At 39.8% G+C, this 26,269-nt stretch overlaps 1 protein-coding gene across 1 annotated transcript; it reads right to left on the reverse strand.

Moving 5' to 3' along the window:
• Positions 1-11,987: 11,987 nt before the first annotated feature.
• On the reverse strand, positions 11,988-13,034 carry LOC129768624 (vacuolar protein sorting-associated protein 28 homolog). The gene is made up of 2 exons (XM_055770381.1): positions 12,925-13,034; positions 11,988-12,852 (listed from the first exon to the last, which is right to left on the reverse strand). Exon 2 carries the CDS (start codon positions 12,844-12,846, stop codon positions 12,214-12,216), a length of 633 nt encoding a protein of 210 aa, XP_055626356.1. The 5' UTR covers positions 12,847-12,852; positions 12,925-13,034; the 3' UTR covers positions 11,988-12,213.
• Between the last annotated feature and the right edge of the window lie 13,235 nt (positions 13,035-26,269).

A 26,269-nucleotide genomic window follows, 5' to 3' on the forward strand; every position in this document is an offset into this window, starting at 1 on the left:
CAGTGCACGGTCACCTGGATCTTCTTAACAGGGTAGCAAAATAGAAATGGGATTGGTCAGGACGAACAAAACTGGTCCATTGAATAATCATGACTGAGTATAAATAAGAATAATTAACGACACCAAAAGGATAAGCCAAAGAGAGTTGCATTTTAAAATTTCCAGAACTTATAAGAGCTTCCGCACGGATCCATTACCATTCGGTAAAGTACAACCCAACAAACATTAAATCGTATAACTTCTATATTCAGTGTCGTATATGAAGCGGAATCAAATCACGGTCATACAAAATTTCGATTAAAGCATAACATCGTATACATCTAAAATCGTATAAAATGCGAATTTATATATCACTGCAGATCAATTCGTTATTCGGTATAACGAGTATAGGTTTTATGATATACACTATTGTAAATCGATCTAAACGACATCATATATCGATATCAGGCTGATGCGGTTCGCAAGTCGCATAAACGTATAATTTAAATCAATGTAGACGTATGTACAGTGTCGAAGTCTGGTGGATGGATGGGAGTTAATCTATCTTTACCAGAGAGAAGGCAGCAGACTCAAAAGCAGTTTGCATCAGCATCTCTTCTATATCATATGTACAAGCAGCGTTGCCAATGTTCCAGTTTAAACTGGATTCTTTTAGTTTTTTTCTCGATTCAGTCATCCAGTTGAATCATAAAAACATCCAGTTTTTTTTGACGTAGGACTACGTCTAACCGGAAGATATAGGGGGTGAAATGGAAATCTAGGCACTGAACAAGTAGGAAAAAATGCAAGATTTGGAACGCTTATAACTCGAGCATTTCTCAATAGATCGCAAAGGTTTTTGCATCAATTGATAGGAAATATATCTACGCATCTATCATAACGAATAACATTTCTTTTTTCTTGAGATAAATAATTGAATAATTGTGAAATATCAAGCATTGTCCAAATACACTATGTGCCCATTTTTGATTGGTCCATTTTGTGCTCCTCAAATCGTACCGACCAAAACGGGCAACCAGAGCAGCAGCGAAATACAATGAAGCACGATTGGAAAGGAAAAAGAAAAAAAATGAACGAAACATTGGTCGCAGTCTTACACTTGCGTAATTCTCGAGCCAGCCAGTCAGCTTAAAAATCCCCGCTCCGCTGCCGTAACGATCATTTTCATCCGAACCGTACACCGCATCGGTTCGCATCACAACACATCAACAAACCAACCAAAGCAGCCATGTCTGGACATGGTAAAGGAGGAAAAGTGAAGGTAAAGGCAAAATCCCGATCGAACCGTGTTGATCAGGAGTTCCCCGCAAGGATAGCTAGGCCGAGCGCGTTAGTACCAGTGCACCAGTCCGCCTAGTCGGCGTTATATACTTTCGGCCGCCGAAGTGATCGAGTTAGCTGGCGAAGCTGCTCGCGACGATAAGAAAACCCGCATTCGGAACAGAACACATTCGGTTCGGTGGACATCAAGACAACAGGCAGTTGCAGCGAGTGGCGATTGGCAAACGCAATCGCAAAACGGCATCAGGTAGTAGAAGAAAAAAGTTTGTTCTTTATACAAACTGCTTTGGTGGCAAATCCAGAACAAGGCGGCATCGAGGGCGTTCGAAATGGTTTTTTTTGTACTAAGTTTTCTAAATTGGAACCATTCCATAAAACAAGGCGCTTTTCAGGGCCATTAAACCTTCCAAAAAAGAGTTTAGGAAATAAAGTTCAATGCTTTCTAAACCATTATCCAAAATAGTAATAAAACACAAATTGATGTTTTCATAATTTGTTTGCCAGGATCTGATGAGTATGTGAATTTGGCAGTTGTTCTGAGCTTATTGATAGTTGGGGACTTTCCTGATTATTCAATTTTCACCAATTCTTAAATTGTTTCCAGATTGAAAGTACAGTAATCTACAATTAGTTCGACATTTAGCTAATTGGACGGACATGTAATGCGACTTATTTAGTTGGACATTTTTGTAAACATAGAGATCCAAATTATGACCCCACATTGAAAGTCGACACTGTACCACTGTCATCGCAAATGTTCAATTACAGGTTAAAATCGCCTCCAATACGACACTGAGTAGCGCTTCGGCACGTCGCATTGAATGTAATTTACTGTATAACATGTCACAAAGCTGGATGGGAAGAAATTTTCCAACTGTGAAAGCTGTGGCGAGTGGCAACAAATCGCTAAACAGGAAGGTTTAGCCGAACAAGATGGGGATATCGAGTGATAACAAAACAATAAACTCTTTAGATTGAAGATAATTTTGTGATCCTGAAAAAGGACCCTTTTTAGCCTGCATGTGAATCCAACGAGCGAACAAATCGTAATGAATGTATTTTTTCTTTCTTTCTTTCTTTGTTTTTAAGAGGCTTTAAACTTTGCAGTTCATTCGCCTCTAATGTATTTTTTTGCCATCGCTGCCTTTTAACGCTCATTCGTTCGTCTCGTTGGAATCGCCCCTTTGGCTGAGTCTGCCGATTTGTCTCCATCCTGTGAGTGTGAGTGTGTGAGTGTTAGTTCCCTGTTGGTCGCATTCACTGATTGCTCCGCAAGGGTAACTAGGCCGAACGGATTGATGCCGGAACACCAGTATACCTAACAGCGATTAGAGAGGTTTGGCCGCCGGAGTGCTCGAGTTGGCTTGCAAAGCTGCTCACGACAATCAGAAAACCCGCATCAGGAACAGAGCAGCTTCGGTTCGGCGCTCATCAAGGCAACAACTAGTTTCAGCGAGTGGCAAACGCAATCGCAAAACGGCAGCAGGTAGAAGAAGGAAAAAGTTTGTCTATATATTGTTTATATATTGTTTGCCAGGATATGATGAGTATGAGAATTTGGCAGTTGTTCTGAGCTTATTGATGGTTGGGGACTTTCCCGATTATTCAATTTTCACCAATTCTTAAATTGCTTCTAGATTGAAAGTATAGTAATTTATATTTAGCTCGACATTTAGCTAATTGGACGGACCTGTAATACGACATATTTAGTTGAACATTTTTGTAAACATAGAGTTCGGGGTCCAAATTATGACCCCACATTGAAAGTCGACACTGTACCACTGTCATCGGAAATGTTCAATTACAGGTTAAAATCGGCTCCAATGCGACACTGAGTAGTGCTTCGGCACGTCGCATTGAATGTAACTTACTGTACAACATGTCACAAGCTGGATGGGAAGAAATTTTCCAGCTGTGAAAGCTGTGGCGAATGGCAAACGCAATAGCTAAACAGGAAGGTTTAACCGAACAAGATGGGGATATCGAGTAATAACAAAAACAAAACACCAAATGTTCTTTTCAGAACCACCAACATGTTCATAAAGAGTAAACAGTAAACTAATCCATTTTTCAGTTGGATAGGTAGGTATTCACGTAGGAGAAGAAAATAAAACAATATATTTAAAATATATATTTAACAAAAGCTGTCCCCTTTGTATAGTCCTACGTCACTCCGGTTATGTCCCCGACATTACCCACCCGTCTTTTTGGCGTAGGATTACGTTTTTCAGGAATTTCCTGACCTGTCGCACCGGCAGTTGGGAAAAATGTTGAACATTCACCATTCAACCGTCTCCAGAGTGTTGAAGCGGTTCCGGAAGCGGAAGCTCTACGAGAAGATGCTGACAAAATATGGCTGATGTGTGATGGACGACGAAACGTTTATAAACGCCGATTTTAAGCATATTCCGGGGTTGGAGTTTTTCACCGGCAAGAGCAAGTTCGATATGGACGACAAATTTAAGAAGAAGAAAATGTCGAAGTTCGCCTACAAATATCTCGTTTGGCAGGCCATCTGCTCTTGCGGACTGAGGAGTGAGCCTTTCGTGACAAAGGGCACTTTAGTTCCATTTTAAGGATATTGGACTTACTATGAAGAATGTAAAAACATATCAAAATATGTAGAGCCACACTTTCAAAATTGTTTGAAAACCTAAAAATATAACCATTGCTTCCAACGTGAACGTGGTATTTTGTTTAATAATCGATTTGAGTATTGCACGCTGACGACCTGTTTCAGTCATATTTTCGATAACAAAACATGTCTCATTCATGAGTAAATGCATTTTTCGTGACGTGTGAAGACATTTGAAAGATTCACCCTGCCTTAGGATGGGATCACAATATCGCAATATCGCATTGCGTTAAAAGTATATTACGCGGACCTACACACAGCGCGATATTGTGATACAGTCAACCCTCCTATAACGCGGTAGTGAGTGCCGCGTTATATGGGAACCGCGTTATAAGAAACTCGGATTTAACGTACAAACCAGGCTAAATCGTAGCGCGTTGTACGGAAACCATCTACCGCGTTGTATGGAAACCGGGCTATAAGAGACTTAGAATGAGTACAAATCACATCATTTGTACCGCATAGTATGGAGACCAATAAGAGATCATAAAAGGAAATGATAAAAAAATGAAACATAAACTAAACAGTGGTCAGATAATGCGAAAGCCATGACAGAAACAAAAGAGCATGAACCTACCACTCACTAACGAATTCCGGAAAAGCCTATAGATTTACTATGGAACTCGCTGTCGCGAATAATCCATACCGCGGATCATCTGCTCGCGGATAATTGGGATTCTGATACTGATTTTTTTGTAAACAAAACACAATATGCTTGTGTATGGTTTGTGAACTCTACAACAGTTCATGTTGCAAATGTTTCATCTTTCTTGCACGCAAAACGTTTATCTTAGAATAAAGTACTAATAGCATCATTCAAACTCTTACGACTTTAACATTTCAGATAAACCCCCTTCCGCTTTCTGTCGTACTCTTTTCTACCGCTACTCTAACCCAGCTTAGTAACCAACGGACGCACCTTTTTCCATAGATCTGCTTTGAGCTCACCGAGTAGTTCGATAGGTTTGGCCATGGCAGCTAATTTTGCAGCAAATTTTGACTTGCGAATCATATCCTCTAAGCCGGAGCTTGCCTGAAACCGATGTCGTAAACGGCTAAGAGATAAGAATGTTATAAACTGGATATATAACACATGGATATAAACATATCAGGTTAAAATCATGCGTTGCGAAAAGAACTTATGGGGCGATGTTGAACGGAAACCGCGCTATAAGAGTACCGCGTTATAGGAGTGCTTTCGCAATTTCATCTCCGCGTTATATGGAAACCGGGTTCTGAGAGTACCGCGTCATAAGAGGGTTGACTGTACTGCTATTATGCGATCATCGTCATCCAATTCTACACACATGCCAATGTGAACCATGCATCTTGCTTGCACTATTATATTGAATATTGCACTCGCAGCAAGATGCGGATTGGCACCCACCGACACGAAGCTGTTGACCTATATGGCATAACTGAAAGTGTGATAAATTGAAGTTGCAAATGCATTAGAAGCGCGCACTTTCACGCCGTGAACGAACAAGCGACGAAAGCTGACTTCACGTCCGCGGGAATGACTTGTCTGTAATGTGCGTAGGAAGGGAACATTGCTTATTTAAAAACATCAAATGTTTAATACGATTCAATCGATGTATCGATGACTATATTCAAGTGGGGATCTTCAAAAGATCCCTTCAAGGTAAACAGTGATCATCCGTACAGAATGGTGCGAATCCAACATTGAAGGATTTGATCGTCAGTCCGATAGTTACCCAGTTAGCTATGTTGAAGTCGTGACCGATTAAAGGTAATAGCGGTGTTTGACTATGTCGAACATATATAAATATACTTTCGAATTTATGAACGTCGAAAATTGAATTCATTTCAACACTTGTCAATTATATAGTAGCTCCAAGAATGGAATGGAAGTGTGAGCGGTCTGATGTATATTGACATGCACACTGATAGCATTCACCGAGTCGAAATATAATGATTTTCTTATCTTGCTCGCAATGAAACTGTGAATTTTGTTCACGAAGCCTAACTCAATGTGTACCGATTTGTTGAACTTCATGCAATCAGGTCACGAGAATAAATATTCTCGGCTGCGTAAATTCTCTGTAGCCAACTACACATGCGCATTGCTCGAATTAACAACTCCAGAGACAGTTGGCCCGCAATTAAGACAACCACCTAGTTCCATTTATTTATCTGCAACACGCCAAGAAGTAAGGAGCGCTGAGACAGCCTCATGTTTACGAGCTACTATAATTGTACCCTTTCATGCGTTTAAGGTTGGTTTGTTATATAACAGTCTGACAAATGCGACAGCCCGCGTCGCGTCGGATCAGAACACGTTGCACCACCCTCAACCTGTCGTGATGCGTGTGGATATAAGTCACATAGGGTTGGTCGCATATCTTCAAACAGGGAAAATATGAAATAAGTTTTTTTTGGCAAAGATTGAATTTGATGAATATAAAAAATATACTGTTATTTCTAAACATTTCAATAATTGAAAAGCATGTTTTCATTTATTTACGCAAACTCATAACAAAAAAAAATGAGCAGCGATGTTCGCTAAACCTGTTTCACAGATTAGCAATCAAGCTTTGCTTGACGATATATTTCTTGAAGCTTGCAATCTTGCGTCGATAGCTTCTGTCCAACAAAAAAATGCAGCATTCCTAAAATGCATTTTGAATTTACTCCATAGTGCATTGCATCCAAATGTTACTAACTTCGTACAATTTATTTTTTATGGTATTTCGAAAAAGTATGGTACTTCTTTCAAATTACATTTTCAACTAATTTGAGCAATAAAATCGACATTTCGAGTTCAGTTAATTTTATCAGATCCTTTCAAACAAATTAACTCCTTTTTTATCAACGATATCCTCAAGACGAGGCCGGAAGCTAGAACACACCTTTCGAACGTAGTCCTCTAACATCGACAGCCATGTGCGCGTTATTACAAACTTTGGGGTTTTCACACCAGGGTGAGATGTTTTTCAGGCTTGTGCTTCAACATACGCCTGGACAGAAAAAGCATGATTTTAGACACCCCCCTCCCCTTCCGTGGACATTCCTTATATCTCTCCCCCTGTTGTCCACGTGGACATTCCTCCGGTTTCGAGGAATCAAGTATTTTTCTATTTTCTATTCCATATGTTTATTGATAAAAAATTATAGCCTTACCAATGGTAACGATTTGTCTTGAAATCTTCGATTTTTTTCAACATTGGGAGCACATTATTTTCTTCCGAATTCCATTTACGTTATCTCCATATCCATTTTAAAACATCCATTGTGATCTTATTCTCGAGTATTTTTATTAAAGCTGGCTGTCTGTTTTAATTTTCAAAAAATCAGACGATGAAATCAAGCAATTTGTTTGAAAACAGAATATTATCTTCTAAACATCAATGATACTCCCCCAGGGCTCATGTTTAAACCCCCTTTTGTACAACTTCTATGAGAGCGATATTGACAATTGCCTTACACAAAATTGCAACCTAAGACAACTTGCAGATGATGGAGTGGTGTCTGTCGTAGGATCAAACGAATCCGACCTGCAAGAACCCTTACAAGATACTTTGAACAATTTTTTAACCTGGACCATTGGGCTAGGGATCGAATTCTCCACGGAGAAATCAGAGATGGTGTTTTTTTTCTAGAAAGCATAGACCAGCAAAACCAAAGCTTCAACTTCTGGGTAAACCGATCACTCATGCTATGTCATTCAAGTATCTTGGGGTCTGGTTCGACTCCAAATGTACTTGGGGGCCCATATTAGGTATCTGAGTAGAAAATGCCAACAAAGAATAAACTTTCTCCGTACAATTACCGGCACCTGGTGGGGAGCCCATACCGAAGATCTTATAATTTTGTATCGAACAACTATTCTCTCAGTGATGGAGTATGGCAGTTTCTGTTTTCAATCAGCTGCCAAAACACACCTCATTAAACTCGAGCGAATTCAGTATCTTTGTCTCCGTATTGCGTTGGGATGTATGCCCTCAACGCATACCATGAGTCTCGAGGTTTTGGCAGGCGTACTCCCACTAAAAAATTGCTTCAATTTTTTATCTCTTCGGTTCCTCATCCGGTGTCAGGTTATGAACCCATTGGTGATCGGAAATTTTGAGCAGCTGATCGAGCTAAATTTTCATTCTAGATTCATGACTTCATATCATGAATTCATCTCCATGCAGGTTGATCCTTCTTCGTATATTCCCAACCGTGTTTGTTTTCCTGACTACATCAATTCCTTTATGCATTTTGATCTGTTCATGAAGGAAAAAATCCATGGAATTCCAGATTATCATCGATCGGGGATCGTTCCTACGACCTCCCACAGTCTTCATAATCCTCCCACAGTCTTCACCTCCCACAGTCTTCATAATCCTTGCTCAGTGTATATTGCTGAATTGGCAGCAATTCACTGGGCGCTGGACAGCGTCGCCTCACGACCTGTTGAACACTATTACATTGTAACGGATAGTCTTAGCTCTGTCGAAGCTATCCGTTCAGCGAGGCCGGAAAAGCACTCGCCGTACTTCCTTAAGAGAATACGAGTAATTTTGAGTGCTTTAACCAGAAGCTGTTATGTTACATTACCTTTGTCTGGGTCCCTTCACATTGCTCAATTCCGGGGCTGACTCATTAGCAAAGGTAGGTGCAATTGAAGGCGAAATTTATCAGCGCAAAATCGCCTTCAATGAACTTTATTCTTTAGTTGGTAAAATACCATCGTTAACTGGCAACGTAAGTGGAACGAAGATGAATTGGGCCGGTGGCTTCACTCGATTATCCCTAAGGTTAGCCTCAAACCATGGTTCAAAAGTCTGGACTTGAGTCGGGACTTTATTCGCTCCTTCTCCCGACTCATGTCCAATCACTGTTCGTTAAACGCGCTACTCTTTCGTTTTGATCTTTCCGACAGAAATATCTGTGCTTGTGGCCAAGGTTACTACGACATCGAATATGTTGTTTGGTCATGCGAGGAGTATCTTGTTACCAGATCGAATTTAGAAAACTCTCCTCGGGCTAGAGGAAGGCAGCCCAATGTGCCGGTGAGAGTTGAGTGAGTGTTGGCTGGGTTAGACCTTGATTACATGTCCCAAATATATGTCTTCCTAAAAGTTATCGATCTTCGTGTCGTAAATACATATTAGATATAAGATAGGCTTAAGAATAGAGTGTAATGAATGTGAGTGTGAATGTGAGAGTGAACATTGTCAACATATCCTTTTATCCCTTCCTATTCCTGAAGAAAATATGTCACCCTTCTAAACTCGAGTAGACCGCGAGTAATCGGTTTTCTACACCATTAACATTAGAATTAAGGAAAAATGTTTATATTAGGCTGTCAAAAAAGTCCTGCGGTATTTCCGCGAGGTGTCGTTGTAAGCGCGTAGTTCTAGTTGTATTCATTGTATCGAGTCATACTATAGCTTGTTGGAAAGGTATTTTTGCGCGCTATAATATAGTCCTTGACAGTGTTTTGTTTGGTTAAGTCGTTCGTGAGTTATAGTGTCGCAAACATTGAGCAAAATAAAGAGAAAATCCGACATATTTTACAGTACTACTATGACAAAGGCAAAAATGCATCTCAAGCTGCCAATAAAATTTGTGCAGTTTATGGACCCGATACAGTTTCCATTTCCACCGATGGTTTCAATGTTTTCGTTCTGGTGTAGAGGTCGTCGAAGGTGCGCCACGCTCCGGAAGGCCTGTCGTCGGAAATTGCGACAAAATCGCTGATTTAGCCGAGAAAGACCGGCATAGCAGCAGCCGTAGCATCGGCCAAGAGCTGGGGAGAAGTCATCAAACCGTTATCAACCATTTGAAGAAGCTTGGATTCACAAAGAAGCTCGATGTATGGGTGTCTTCCATCAGGACAACGATGGATCGATGTCATTATCTTCCATCAGGACAATGCCAGGCCACACACTTCTTTAGTGACAAACCAGAAGCTCCGGGAGCTCGGATGGGAGGTTCTTTTGCATCCGCCGTATAGTCCGGACCTTGCACCAAGTGACTACCACCTGTTTTTGTCCATGGCGAACGAGCTAGGTAGTCAGAAGTTAGCCACAAAAGAGGCCTGTGAAAATTGGCTATCCGAGTTTTTTGCCAATAAGGAAGCGAGCATATATATATATATATATATATATATATATATATATATATATATATATATATATATATATATATATATATATATATATATACTTGTAACAATACAGTCAGGAGTTTGGCTCCTTTAAACTTATGTGATGTAATGAACCTGTAAAAATAAACGATTTAATAATAAAAAAAAACATCAATGACTTTCGCTTTTACAGGTTCGGTAGTGCCTGATGGCTATAATGAACCTAGTAAAAACGATGATTCCGTTGACCTACAACTCTTAATTGTTAAATCATGCAAAATATTGTCCTGAAAAATTCGTGCCGTTCAGCTGCTAGCAGTACTTGTTGGAATTCATCGAAACTAGTTGCTTGGTAGAAGCTCATGATACAGATTTTTTTCCAGTCCTACCAGACCCAGCCATAACTTTCTTCAAGCGAAAACCTGCTTCGGGGTTCCATTCAATTGATAAATTTTTTTTTAACTCAACATTCTTATGAATGATTTGCCCTTTACAATTCGCTACAAATATGTATTTTCGTGGCGTTTATGAAACGAATCGCAGATTGAGATAAGTCCCTTCAAGTGTTTTTCGGTAAAATAAACCCGTATTCTGGAATCTGGTCGGATTTGAAATTAGCACAATGTTGCGTTCTTTAAGACGGTTTTCTAGTCTAGAAATTTGAAAAAAAAAAATTTCATCATATTTCTCTAATTCAGACATTTAAGAATATTCCATAGAAGAGACTTTTCGAAAATCTCATTATTTACCAAGTTATAGCCATTTTAGTGATGCGATATCTTATCTAGTACGGCCATAATAATTAACTTCAAACGCGATTTTCTCGAAACATGTTTTTTCAAACTGACTTACACGATATCTCAAGTTCTACTTATCCGATCTATGTTTATATGAATACAATCTGTATGCATCTCTCTATAGCATGAACCTATAAAAAATCATAATTTCGTAACTTTACTATTTAAAAAAAATGAAGAAACTTGTTTTGAACATGTTTTAAACAGCATTTTTGTTCTTCAAATTTCCGCCTTTTTGTCAAAAAAACACGTTTTTGACTTGTCTGAGGTTCATGCGATAGTGGCATCTTTACTGATTCAGAATTTGTTCGATTTGTTTGTTTCAGATAACCAGAAGGGCTGGAATCGTGTACACCATGGCACAACTTCGAGTTCCTCGAGTTCCGTAATATGGGTTAATATGTAGTCCATGCATTGTTGCATGTTTGCACGTTTCGTGATGTTTCATTTCTCATGAACGGTGATGTTCGACATCTGTAGCGAATCTACTGATTCATGTGCATAAAGGATTAATCTTTTCTTTTAATTAATCAGCAGTAGCAGCATGAACTTTCCAAACAACTCAAAAGAAGCGTATTACAAAAATTACCAGACATCAATGAAGAACAACATCGTTGCAAGAAAAGGATCTCCAGAGATACGGCAGATATGAGTCGCATTTAATTATTTACTTTTTAACCCTGAAAAACTCGGAAATAACAACGCAGCACGAGGTGTATACTTAATTCTGCGATTGACTACATTTTGGGTTCCAGCTAACATCCAATGGTTAAAACTGTTCATAAGAACTGTATCACTTAGGTGAAGGTTAGCGACTGAGCCGTTCAACGAAGTGGACTGCTTTATCCATCTCTACTTCATGGCCTGGTTGCTTTATTCGTTTTGCATTTGAGCTTCTTTTTCGTCACGGGTAAGGTGAGTCGATGTATATTGAAAATTATTCCACTTTTACCAATGGTAAGCACTTATCAGAATCAAAGGAGAGACGATGACTTGGAAGATTCGGATATCTTATCAAAAGTTACTAATGGTTGATTCAGTCAGACCCTTCTGCTATTTTGACGAGAAAATTCTCCGACCAGAACGGAAATCGCATTTTATACTTGTTTTAAATAATGTCCCAGCGCTAATCGAAACATCCATCGACCATACTTTAAATAATAGATCAGCTGTACTATATACTCAATTTATTTTTATTTAATGACAATATAACCATTATATATGTTCTACATTTAATAGAATATATATTTGACTTACTTAATAATCTATATTTCTTCTTACTGGGTGAAAATAATAATCATCTTGCTTCCCATGCAGTCGTTTTATTTCTTGAACATATGCGTCTAAGCATAAAAGCACCCACTTCCAACACTCGGCAGAACAAGGAAAAAACAATCACTACATTAGGTTGAGTGCAGCAGGTTATTGAATGCCGAATATGAGGATTCCAAATCGAACAGAAGCTGTCGCACTTGCGTTTCCGACAGTTCATCTGAAGCTTGCATGGAGTTGAGCGTCGCAAGCCACGTAGAAACCTTCTCCTTACCCTCGAAATTATCCGGAATCAACGAGAGTCGGTTCATCGTATCCAACAGATCACGGAGCTCGGGTTGCAGATCATCCATAGCCCTAATCTCCAACCTCAATTTATCCATCAGCGTGATGAACATGGAAACAATATCGGCAATGCACTTGCTGGTATTTCCTTTGTCGTCTCGGATTGTGATCGGGCGGTCTTCGCGGATGCGTTCGAGCGCAGCTGGGCAGTCGAGTCGGAATTTCTTCACGAACAAATCGATGGATGGAAATTCGTCGCCCTGGACCAGCTTGAAGGCAACCTTATACTGAACCAGCAGTTTCGAGCAAGCGGCTGTATATTCTTGAGGGGTGACACAGTCTCGGATGTAGGCTTTCTCCAAATTTTGCAGTGTTGACACCAATGCGAACAAATCTGCCATATTATCGTACTTCTCTCGTTCGCGAGCATGACGATAGAGTTTCACTTCCTCGTATAATTCTGGCCGATTTTCTTGCATTTTGATCTGTGAATATTACAATCAAGTATCACATATCAATCTCCGAAAACGAAGCGTTAGAACAAGATCTATACTCACTTGGTTTTTCGATAATCTAGTATTATGCCCAGATGTTCTGAAACCACAAGAAATGGTTATTTTTTGGTTTTGTTTATAAAACCAATCACATCAAATGAATCATCTTTGAATTTTGAATGTCAAAATGATAGCTATCGAGGGATTATTCATGGATTTTTAGTACAATTGTTCTACAATCAAGGTGAGTACAAGAAAGTGAGATTTTTTTTTTTCCCAAAATATATTTTTTATTAAGGCACATGTGGCGTTAGCCTGACGGGGCCGGGAGTCCAATATTTTGACATATTTTGTCTTACAACTATGTTAGTAATATGTAACCGATTACTCGCGGTTGGCTCGAGGTTAGTATTACAAGTGTTCTCATAATTGGTATGTTGCAGTCTTCGATGCTCTATACGTGTGCCCGACACGGGCTACTTCCTATTGGGATGCAGCTGACCATTAATCAGCAACGCTCCCTAGTCTGTACCCCATATCTAGCGTGGTGCGTCTTTCTCGACTCGAGGAATCCAGGATAGAATGGTCACTAGCCGGCGCAATCATCAGTTCGTGTAGAGTTGTCATGAGCGGTACAACCTTTGGCTCTTGTTGAATGATCAGTGGACTGCACAACCTTTGGCCCGTGCATCTGTAAAGAGTGTGTGTATGTATTGCTGCGACTAAGTAAAAGTTTATCGATCGCTAGGAGGGATATGAAACGGGGACACAACGAAGGAAACATCATTAAACGTTGACATCGGCGTTTCTGAGGAACAGGTATAGATGAAGCAGAAGATCAGGATCCCGGCTACCTAAGATATCCCGGACGGGGATATCCGATTGTCTGCCTTTTGCTCTCAGTGCTCTTGAGAGCTGAGAGCGAGCAGCATGGAACCGGATACACGACCAGACAACATGCTCGATGTCGTGGTAGCCATCGCCACAATCACAAAGATTGTTTGCTGCGAGCCCAATGCGATAGAGATGCGCGTTTAGGTTGTAGTGATTGGACATAAGCCGAGATATCACGCGAATGAAATCACGACCTACATTCAATCCCTTGAACCATGCACTCGTCGAGACCTTAGGGATAATCGTGTGTAACCAACGACCGAACTCATCTTCACTCCACATGCGCTGCCAACTAACGAGTGTGTCCTGACGAGGAATGTGAAAAAATTCATTATAGGCAATTTGCCTTTCAAAAAGTGTGCCTTCTGAAGCGCCCACCTTAGCTAGCGAGTCCGCTTTCTCATTCCCCGGAATCGAGCAATGAGAGGGAACCCATGCTAAGGTAATCTTGAATAATTTTTCGACCAAAACACTCAATAGATGTCTTATTCTTGTTAGGAAATAAGATGAGCGTTTATCAACTTTCATTGAGCGGATTGCCTCTATTGAGCTGAGACTGTCTGAAAAAATAAAATAATGGTCGATGGGCAGTGTTTCAATGATCCCTAGAGCATAGTATATCGCACCCATTTCTGCGACATACACGGAACAAGGATCTTTGAGTTTGAAAGAGTGAGATGTTTGAACAAGAATTTCTATTTGAAACCTTCAACTCAAATTGAAATTACAGAATTATTCGCACAATGTCAAATTTGTTTCGTTGTCATTTACACAAAAGAACCATACATTGCGAATACAATTCGGCAGATTGTATCAGTCGAGCATTTAGCAAGCTCATACGCTTCTTCTTCTTCAATGGCACTAACGTTCCAAGAGGAACTTCGCCGTCTCAACGTAGTATTACTTGCGTCGTTTTTATTAGTACTTAGTTGAGATTTCAATGCCAAATAACACGCCTTGAATGCATTCTGAGTGGCAAGCTCTAGAATACGCGTGATCACAGTGCAAGTCGGAGGAAATTTCTTTGACGAAAAATTCCCCTGACCAGAACGGGAATCGAACCCGAACACCCGGCATGTTAGTTATGACGCTAACCACTCGGCCACGGGAGCACAAGCTCATACGCGCTTTACGCTTTTACTTTTGGCATAGTCTTAAGGGCAAAATTGGCAATATTTTCGCATGACAAAAACACTTGATGAAATTTTTAATAAGAACATTATTTAATTGTATTAAAAAAAAACAAAGGAAAGTGCAGCATCCAGTTTCCTGTAGTCGTCATTTGCATGTCTGATGACGACTCCCTTTTGCAGAACCGCGTTCCTCTCGAGTCGTAATGAACAATTAAGACACTTCATTGCATCAGAAAACGTTGGCTCTTTTCATTGGTGGTAGAGGTTGTGCAAGAAAAACGACCAGACCTTTCAAATCGACATTCAAATCAGATCATCAGCTTCGCACTGGTTCATAAGTTTCTTTCAAGAAACTCTAAAACTCTGACTGATCTCATTCCACGTGGACGACATCCAGTTAATGCTCTGCTAGTACTGGTCCCAAGTTGCTTTCATTGTGGGACGTCAGATACGCTAACTAATCACGATGATATGCTAAAGCCATGTTTAACACGAAGTTTACTATCAGTCAGCTACAATGACTGCCATGAAAACAGTCTATTTGAGACTATCATCCGTGATAGCAGTTTGCGCAGTACTACTTTATGGCTGACCCCTTTAGGTATGTGCAGATCACGTCTACCTGTTCAATTGCTTCGAAACAAATGATAGTAAATCCAACAGATCCAACAGATTGGTAGTGACGGATGTATCTCAAATGAAACCGTGCTGATCATATGCAATGTAGGACTACGTGGCCTGTACTATTTAGTCGCTGACGATGATCTCAAAAACTTCCATTGCTGCAGGAAGACTGCTTACCCAGCAAACATTAAATTGTATAATTTTGCACGTGCCAAGTTTTACGAGAAATTCGAACAAATCATAATCGCATATAATATCAATCAAAATATGTATCGTGTATATTTGAAATGGCATAGAATGTAAAAAGTCGATTTTATATACCATTAACAAATTAAGTCGCAATTCGGTATAATAATCATCAATTTTATGATGTACATTGTCGTAAAATATATTTAATCCGCATCATATGCATATATTACGCTGATGCAGTTTGTATGTCGTATAAGCGTATAATATAAATCGATTCAGTACTGTAGTAAATCGTGTTGCATGCTGAAGAAAATCATGAAACAGTATATCATATTAGATCCTAATAAAGAACATATTACATCATATTGAAATGTCAATGAAATGCTGATGCACACGAAAGTTCTAACCGCTGTTGAATTAAATTTCAGATAGCCGTGCGAGTTAGCTGGTGGATGATAATCCAGACGACCGAAGTTCGAACCCACATCGGAGCAGTTTTCACCAAACATCAATCTGTGCCATTTTAAACATCCATATTCCACTCCCAACACAAGTCAATCAAACAATTATTATTTTTACAAACATGAATACTCATATATAAAAATGACAATTCGTGAGGCTATAATAAACATTTCACGAAAATATTTTGCGCCATTTGTTTTTTTTTCTATGTCTGTAATAAATCGTACATGAGTATGGCAAAAGTTGTATTTGGTGCTTTGACAATTCATGAATATATTCATATTAGATCGCAATTCAAATTCAACGTAATCGCTATTATAGCCGGTCAAAGTTGTATATTCATCCAAACAAATTCGGTAAGCATTTGCCATGTATGTATATGGCTTCCACTTTTGAATGCATATGCCAGTTAGGTGCATTATATGCCAATCAAATTTTAGGGCATATGATGTTATATATACGCTTGTTATGCGATTTAATGTTTGCTGGGTGGCTCGTTTTTGTCAACAGGTTTGTTTTGAGTGATGAAAAGCAGGATATAAACAAAAAGATTGATTGAATAGCTCAGATAGTTGTGAAAAGTTTAAGGAATTGTCCTTATCCTATGAATTTGAATTTGTTATTCTACTTAGATCTAGCTTAAAAATACCTAATTTAGCTTAAAAATACGAGCCTTAAAATACATTATCCTTAATTACAAACATAAAGGAGTTAAACCTGATCAGCAAGTTATTTTATAGTCAAGCTAACCCTTTGCGCTTACATTAATTGGTAGTACGAAGAAAGTACGAGGATTGCGACTAGTACGGGCAAATTTACAGTAAAGGAAACTAAACGTGAGTGGTTGGCATGCATATTCTATTCAAAAACATTTCCTTTAATGTATCCAAATCAAAATTACCCTCCTAATGCAATACATGAATTGTAAATTAAACCAAACTGATTATGTATTTCTCCCTAAAGAGATTTTATAGCTCTATCTCTTCCCTGAAAATACACGAGTCACAAAATCGGAAATCGTCTTTTCTGTCTGTCCGTTTGCTATCGCAACACCTCGATCAGAACGACATTAGACGCAGCCAGTTTATCGTCGGTGTCGCTAGATGGCTCGGTTTGAAAGACAGTATCAAAATACATCATCAAGAGGTCGTACGCATCGATACTACTATTTATTCCGCGAGACGAGTGACGTGAGATAGCGAAGTTTCTCGCTTTATTGAGGAAGCTGAAAAGTAAGCTCCCATTTGATACCCGAGTCGATAACATATGAGAACACGACTTCAAATATCCCCTAGGTGACAACCTATAGTCACGCCATTCGCCTGCGGGAATACCGTGACTTGAGCCATCCCACGTCATTCGTCGCATGGAATGAAGGGGAATAGTATGCAAGATAAATAATTCAGTAGTAATTACTTATCTGTCACTAAATTGGTCGGTACTGTTGGGTTTTTCGCTTGCTATTTACAAAGCTTCAGAAAGATTTTGGATCATGATGTAGACCAAACTGCACTTTCAATGCGTGTGATATATAGAGTGCAGCATCCAGTTCACTGTAGTCGTCACTTGCATGTCTGCTGTTGGCTTCCGTAAAGATGAATTGATGAGTTCGCAAACATCGCTGCCATTTATTGCGTACATGCTCCACATTCCAGAGGAGAGGCGTACTCCGAGGAGGTGAAATTTGCTATCGTTTCATAGGAACGTTCGCAGTCAGCCTTTGTCGAATAAAGTAGCAAAATGTCAATGCTAGGTCATGGATTACGGTTTTGTCGGATTGAATGTATATTCTTTTTCCATTTCATTTATTTATAAGGCTCAATCACATTAGCTTTGCGGAGCCGCTAATTCAAGATTTGTTTATACAAAATTCCAACGTAATTCTATGTTTAGTATGATTCGACCGATTACTCGCGATTTACTCGAGGATAGAGGGGCAACAGGGTGTTTTTATGGGATTGGTCAGGTTAGGGATATGGATATGAGGTATCGTTGTTCCAACCGAGGGTTGCCGCACGAACTGTAACATTGTGCATAATGACCAAGGATAGCATCTGGTGTTCGATTGACTGTAGAGGGTGGGCGTCTAAGTGCGAGTAGTCTACTCATAACACGAATGAAGTCACGATTTACGTCCAAATTTTTGAACCACGTTCTCGAAGAAACATTTGGTATTGTAAGCGTAGAAGACAGAGAAAAAAATCTTTTGGCAACCCCTCGATGTTACCAGTATGTTCCAACCTTAATTTGTACACCCCCCTGAACGTTAGATTTCTCTCCTAAACACAACCATTCAGTCAGTTTTAAAAGACAGTGTAATTATATTTTTCCGGAACCGAGTCTTCAGTATAATTGAATATAACTACCGCCCAAAGATCCCAATCAGTTTGCCAACTCAAGAGAGAACTCTGACGCAAACATTGGCAAGATTCATCGTATGAAATCTGTCTATCAAACAGTTCGCCTTGCTGGACACCCACATTTGCGAGAGTGTCCGCCTTCTCATTGTCAGGAATCGAGCAATAGGAGGGTACCCATACAAATGTTATCATATAAAATCTTTCGATCAGTGCACTCATCCGCATGGAATATATATGTTACACATCAGGAAACGATTGTCCAAATATTCGCAAAAACCCGCACCTGCTCTATCCGGTTGTCGTTATGCGTTTAGATGTATGAGCTCGCGTGTCGATTGGAGACAGCTATCAGCATATCGCCAATGCTATTCTGGTCGAAAACACTGGTTACATCGAAAACCGTTGTACGAAGATCTGAAAATTTACATAGAATAAATCACCCCTATCCCGGAATCCGATCAGATTGTAAATTAGTACTATGTTGCATTGCACCCCTAATTCAACATTTTTGTAAACATCGAGTTCGGGACCCAATTTATGGTCCCAAATTGAAAGTCGCAACTAGATGCGACACTGTACCTATCGCGAATGTGCAATAACAGATCAAAATAGCCTCCAGAAAATTCTGAGTTTGATAACGCATACAGGTTATGCATACTGTGGACAATGGTAATGAAATCGATATCATATTAAGTTAGATGATATCATTGATAATTTAAGGGTCGATACTAGAAGGGTTTGCAGTATTTTTAGCGCAATACATGCTACACATTGTTTATCTAGTTGAGAAAAAATAAAAGTTGCAACACTTATACCAAGCAATTCTTCAAAATACACATAACACATTGTAAAATGGCGATTTTTTAACCTTTTTAGCGTAGAAAGAATATGCGAAACCGAGAAATTGGAAGATAAATTCTTATTTTTCTCGAAAATTTGAACGAATTTCATACCATCATCATCATTTGACTCGCTGCGCCATCTGGTAGTAAATCCAACGTAAATTCATCAATAGCGAATTCGTTTTTGGAACTGGGTTAGTTCTGAATCTTTAATAAAAGGAACGCATACCAACAAAACGCCACGAATGAGGCGTTTTGTTGGTATGCGTTATACAGTCTGATTTGTTTATATTTGCGATAACAAATGTACAGTGTCGACACCTGATGGCGATCACATGTAGTCCTGAAACTTACTTAACCATTTGTCGATACATTTCTTGTTTGATATAGTTACCATTATAATATAAAATCATTATCAGACACAGTTTTCGTTTAATATGTTTTTTGCAGTTTCGAGAACAAACCTCTTATTTCATCACAGAGAATACAAATTCGATACGTAAAAGTAAATTTTCATCCATAATTTTTATTTTAAACGCATGTTATTCCACCTGAAAATCCATAATTATTTTTGCCTCTCAATGAAAGCACACTAAGTTTAATGCCGTCTTCACGAATATACTCTTCAAAATAAGAATCCGGATTGGATTACGATTTCAATAATACAAAAGCAAAAGCATAAGTTTTTTCATTTTCATAGTCTTTATTTTTAATTTTTTTATTACAATCCTCGGAATTTGACAGAGTTTGACAGCTTTCGGGTTGAACCTAGTGCGAAACTAGGTTGAAACTGAGCGAATAAACAAACGTTTTGACAGCAATTAGGTTGGAACTGGGGTTGAAACTGAACAAAAACGAATTCCCTATTAAATATTTATTTTACGTGTCCACGTGAACATTAACCTCTCTACCACTCTCACCGTCGACAAGCGTGGACATTTTCGTAACCCCTACACCTACCTTGTCCACGTGTACAAGATAAGGGTAGGGGTTACTATGATAAGGTAATTTTAATTCGATTTCAATTCGAAAAACTTTAGATGGGTTATACCCAATGAGGTACATATAGAGGTGGAGCAGTAGGCGAAGTATATCTGTATTGGCAAGCAAAATATCGTGTCGTAATTATTTGCATTCAATATGAAATTTATATGGAAGATACAAAACAATGTTCAAAGTACTCACGGTTGCATGATAATTTGAGCCAAAATTCTCATGAAATTATTCAACTGTTGGTTTTTCAACAAATAACAATTGTATCGTGGCTTATTTCGGTTATTTATATGGTAAAAAGGTCTAGAGAGCTGTCGTATGCTTAGTTCTCGAAAGCATTAACATTTTCGGCGAAATTTTGAATAATTGGCGATTATTATCTCACATCATACACACCGCCACTGAGAGCCTTCGATACATCCACTTCATAACGTAAAAATGATGAAAATTCGTTTGTTTCTATGAACGTGGGGGAGTGAAAATGGCACATGGAAATATCACTATTATCCGTTTTTTTCCGACGTGATTTCACAAATGTTCACTGCACGCTATCACATTAGCCTTATATTCAGCGGAAACACTAATACATTTTACGTTTTTAATTGATAAACTACTTCCTGAAAATAGCATTTTCACATGGATGCGGTGAGCAATCAAAGATAAACACAACGACTGACGTCACTATTTGAGGAATAGTTATGGCAGCGCATGCTATGTCGCTCGAAACTCTACCATCTTCATTACCTTTTTCCCAGTACATTGGGTTATACCTATGATAAACTAACCAGACGTCCCGCGTTACGCGGGACAGTCCCGCATTTCAACAAAATGTCCCGCGTAAAATTTCGTCCCGCGAAACGTCCCGCATTTGGCAAAAGAAACGAAAATGTCCCGCGATTGATCATGTTGATTTTCTTAAATGGATGAACCTCAAAAAAACTTTTATTGACGTAGGACTACGTCTAACCGGAAGATATAGGGGGTGAAATGGAAATCTAGGCACTGAACAAGTAGGAAAAAATGCAAGATTTGGAACGCTTATAACTCGAGCATTTCTCAATAGATCGCAAAGGTTTTGGCATCAATTGATAGGAAATATATCTACGCGTCTATCATAACGAATAACATTTCATTTTTCTTGAGATAAATAATTGAATAATTGTGAAATATCAAGCATTGTCCAAATGCACTATGTGCCCATTTTTGATTGGTCCATTTTGTGCTCCTCAAATCGTACCGACCAAAACGGGCAACCAGAGCAGCAGCGAAATAGAATGAAGCACGATTGGGAAGGAAAAAGAAAAAAAAATGAACGAAACATTGGTCGCTGTCCCACTCATGCGTAATTCTCGAGCCAGCCAGTCAGCTTAAAAATCCCCGCTCCGCTGCCGTAACGATCATTCTCATTCAAACCGTACACCACATCGGTTCGCATCACAACACATCAACAAACCAACCCAAGCAGCCATGTCTGGACATGGTAAAGGAGGAAAAGTGAAGGGAAAGGCAAAATCCCGCTCGAACCGTGTTGATCTGGAGTTCCCCGCGAGGGTAGCTAGGCCGAGCGCGTTAGTACCAGTGCACCAGTCCACCTAGCCGGCGTTATATAGTTTCGGCCGCCGAAGTGATCGAGTTGGCTGGTAAAGCTGCTCGCGACAATAAGAAAAACCGCATTCAGAACTGAACACTTCAAGACAACAACAGGCAGTTGCAGCGAGTGGCGAGTGGCAAACGCAATCGCAAAACGGCATCAGGTAGCAGAAGAATAAAGTTTGTTCTTTATACAAACTGCTTTGGTGGCAAATCCAGAACAAGACGGCATCGAGGGCGTTCGAAATGTTTTTTTTTTCAAAACCACGAGTACTAAGTTTTCTAAATTGGAACCATTCCATAAAACAAGGCGCTTTTCAGGGCCAATAAACCTTCCAAAAAAGAGTTTAGGAAATACAGTTCAATGCTTTCTAAAACAATATCCAAAATAATAATAAAAAACAAATTGATTTTTTCATAATTTGTTTGCCAGGATATGATGAGTATGTGAATTTGGCAGTTGTTCTGAGCTTATTGATTTTCACCAATTCTTAAATTGCTTCTAGATTGGAAGTACAGTAATTTACACTTATCTCGACGTTTAGCTAATTGGACGGACCTGTAATGCGACATATTTAATAAAACACGCGGACCCCAAAAAAATATCTTATTTTCTTTCAAACCGTAAACCCGTGTGGTTGTACGGCATCGGCATCGTGGACGTAACAAAGGAGGACAAGTTAAGGGAAAGGCAAAGTCTCACTCGAACCGTGCAGGTCTCCAGTTCCCTGTTGGTCGCATTCACTGATTGCTCCGCAAGGGTAACTAGGCCGAACGGATTGGTGCCGGAGCACCAGTATACCTAACAGGGATTATAGAGTTTCGGCCGTCGGAGTGCTCGAGTTGGCTTGCAAAGCTGCTCACGCACGACAATCAGAAAACCCGCATCAAGAACAGAGCAGCTTCGGTTCGGCGCTCATCAAGGCAACAATTAGTTTCAGTGAGTGGCAAAGTGTTTCTCTGGCACGTCGCATTAAATGTAATTTACTGAACAATATGTCACAAGCTGGATGAGAAGAAATTTTCCAACTGTGAAAGCTGTGGCGAGTGGCAAACGCAATAGCTAAACAGGAAGGTTTAACCGAACAAGATGGGAATATCGAGTGATAACAAAAACACAACACCAAAGGTTCTTTTCAGAACCATCAACATACTCATAAAGAGTAAACAGTAAACTAATCCATTTTTCAGGTAGATAGGTAGGTATTCACGTAGGAGAAGAAAATAAAACAATATATTTAAAATATATATTTAACAAAAGCTGTCCCCTTTGTATAGTCCTACGTCACTCCGGTTATGTCCCCGACATTACCCACCCGTCTTTTAGGCAGACCCTTCAAGAGCGCTTCTAATGCATCCAAAAATTAATACGTTGAGCTGGTTTCATCGCATCGACATTGGGCTTTTTGTTTAGAGAGTGCAACTGGAAACGACAGCAACGAAATTGGAAAATGATTTTTATGAAAGTCCCCTATTGTTCCGCAGGGACTAACGTGAGTCAGACGAAAAGTTCATCGTTGGTCCTCTAGCTCGGTCAGGGCTTAACGTTTTAAATAAGCCGGAAGAACTAGTGTACACTCGACGGGAAGAGGCAGAGTTGTTTGATGAAGTATCGTAAATGAAGTGCTGGGCGGTCTTACGGAAGTTGGCCGGAACCTGAACCATAGCCGATGAAAATACGTATATCGGCGTTATTTTACCTTTTCGTGGCTTTGGTGGTCGTCTGTCTCTCTATTTTGGCCATTCGCCCAAAAGTTTTCTATCGGGCGCAGCTGGGGAATGCTGGGAAGGTTGGTGGTCTTCGCGACAATGTTTATCTCCAGCCGATCCATCCTCCAGTGATCTTTTGGCATAATGGGCTGATCCCAGATTCGGCATAAAGACCACATCACCTTCCCAACTCCGGCAAGCACTTCGTACTATATATCTCCCCGTTCACCATATGACTCGAAAGAAGAGCGGCTTGGACATTCCCTTCACGTCTGTCAGAGAAGGACCTTCTTCGAGAACTTGATGTGAATGATATATTCGCGGACACAAAGTGCCTCAGGATGTCCAACTCCTTCGATGTGGAATGGAGCTTGCAGTATGGAAAAATAATCATGTTGCTTGACAGTGCTGCTGCTGCGAATCAACATCCTTGAATCATTTTTGTTGTAGACTTAATAAACGTATGATTTAAAGAAAATTTGTTCCTATAAATTATGTTGTTATCGTCATCCGAAATTAGTCCTTTTTTTTTAATGCATGCGTTAACACTAAAATAGATGAAAAATGAATTGAAATTTTCGAGCATTCCATTCGGCAATTTGAAGAAAATTGTAGAATTTGAATCGTGCTTGCCAGGCGTAAGTGCTCTGATTGAGCGAGTGATTTTCGGGCGTAAACAAAATCTAAACCACCAAAAAATCACAACTGAGTGCCGATACTCAGAAATAAATAATACTGATCATTTTAGACTCGCTAAACTATGGTTTATGTTCACATAACGTGTCCCGCGTTAGACCTCTGACCATCTGGTCACTTTAACCTATGATATAACTGCAAGGTTGACGTAGGACTGCCGTTGGCTTAGTAATCATTTATGTTTCTTCAATTAGCAATAATCGCACCTCGGACGTTCTTCATTGTGTACGGTGTCGCCACTGCGCTGAGCTATCTTTTGTGTGTATTGATTAAAATTATTGATTGAACTTGTGGATGAATGAAACAATTTACAATCATCAAACGGTGTGCGTATGTATGCGTAGAAGTTCAGTGAGCTGCAACGGATATCTTCCAATGCAGTCTTGAATAACTGAGCCAAAGCGTTGCATTTATACAAGCTTTTGTAGACAGTGTTAGAAAAACGAATTCCGGAATGTAAAAATGCATGTGGGTTTAAAAGTACTGCCGACTTGCACGTATTTGAAATGCCGATTTTCACAACTTCTTGGTTTCGGAATCTGTATTGGGAAAACATATTCCGGTTTGCAGAAACGCAAGCGAGTACAAAAGTACCCGCTGCTTGCATCTTTTTTGCAATGCCAATTTTCCCAGGCTCCATGGTTCAGAAGACTGTGTTAGGCAAACATTTCGATCTGCAGAAACTCAAGCGAGTACAAAAGTACACGTAGCTTGCTTCTATTTTGCTATGCCAATATCTCCAGGCTCTATGGTTTTGCAGTCTGTGTTAGGGAAACTTTCCGATTTGAAGAAACGCAAGCGAATACAAAAATACCCGCAGCTTGTACCAATTTGCAATGCTGATTTCCCCAGGCTCCATGGTTTTGAAGTCTGTGTTAGGGAAACATTCCAATTTGAAAAAACGCAAACGAGTACAAAAGTACCCGCAGCTTGTATCAATTTGCTATGCCGATTTCCCCAGGTTCCATGGCTTTGAAGTCTGTACATCCATTCATTCCAGCGATCGTACCTCAATCGTTGCGCAATCATAACTGAGTGGATTTCCGAGCGGCACTCGCTTATATACCGATTGGTGTGATTTCAATAGGCTGTTTTAAGCTATTAGCGCTCAAAATTTCTGGCGTAACGCTTTCTTTTTCGAAACTTTGAACTTACACCCCAGTATAGTAATGAAAGACGTAGTCCTACGTCAAAATTGTAGGTTCGTTCTCAATTCTTTTCACATGTGAAAGCAACTTTTAAATATATTTAACCAAGGAGCTGGAATTGCCAGGTGGTAGATGCGAGCGGGGATGAAAAATGACAGCGACTATTTTTGTTTATATACAAACCAGGTCCAATTTGTATGCTACATAGCGTTTCCTGCACACAATTACCTACGCTGGGCCGGTTTCAATCGAACTAGCTATTGTGTCTCACAATCCGCACGATCAGTTGAGTCTCTAGCTGAAGCAGCAGTCGCCGGGAAACGACATGCCTGGATATCCACAGCGTACCGCTGCGCTCACTCAATCGTAATGGATCGTCAACGACTAAAGTGATCAAAGCGAATGGAACTAAGAGCAGTACGGTACAAGCCCGCCGGTTTCATATACCCACTAGCACAGATCCCACAATCGCTGAATTACCAATCCCAGCAGCAACGGCAACAACCTTCAAGTCCCGTAAAACAGCAATGAAGACAATAACTTGCAGCAATGCAATGATACCAACAGCTTAAACATGCAAATACATAGCGGTATGCACTCCTCGATTGCATGCCATTTGTAATCCTCTTTCTCTGAAACTCTAGCCGTTTAATTGGCCGCTGTCAATTCGAACTCAAGTAATGGCTGAACAGCAATTCTGACATAACGTTCCACCTTATTATACCGCCTTGTATATAACATCCTTTTTTCTTAAGAAACACTTTTCT

This window comes from Toxorhynchites rutilus, chromosome 2 (genome assembly GCF_029784135.1).
Source record: "Toxorhynchites rutilus septentrionalis strain SRP chromosome 2, ASM2978413v1, whole genome shotgun sequence".
Lineage (NCBI taxonomy): Eukaryota > Metazoa > Arthropoda > Insecta > Diptera > Culicidae > Toxorhynchites > Toxorhynchites rutilus.

Bases quoted from the DNA above. Each gene is read 5' to 3' on its own strand.
- LOC129768624 (XM_055770381.1), bottom strand. From the start codon at position 12,846: ATGCAAGAAAATCGGCCAGAATTATACGAGGAAGTGAAACTCTATCGT.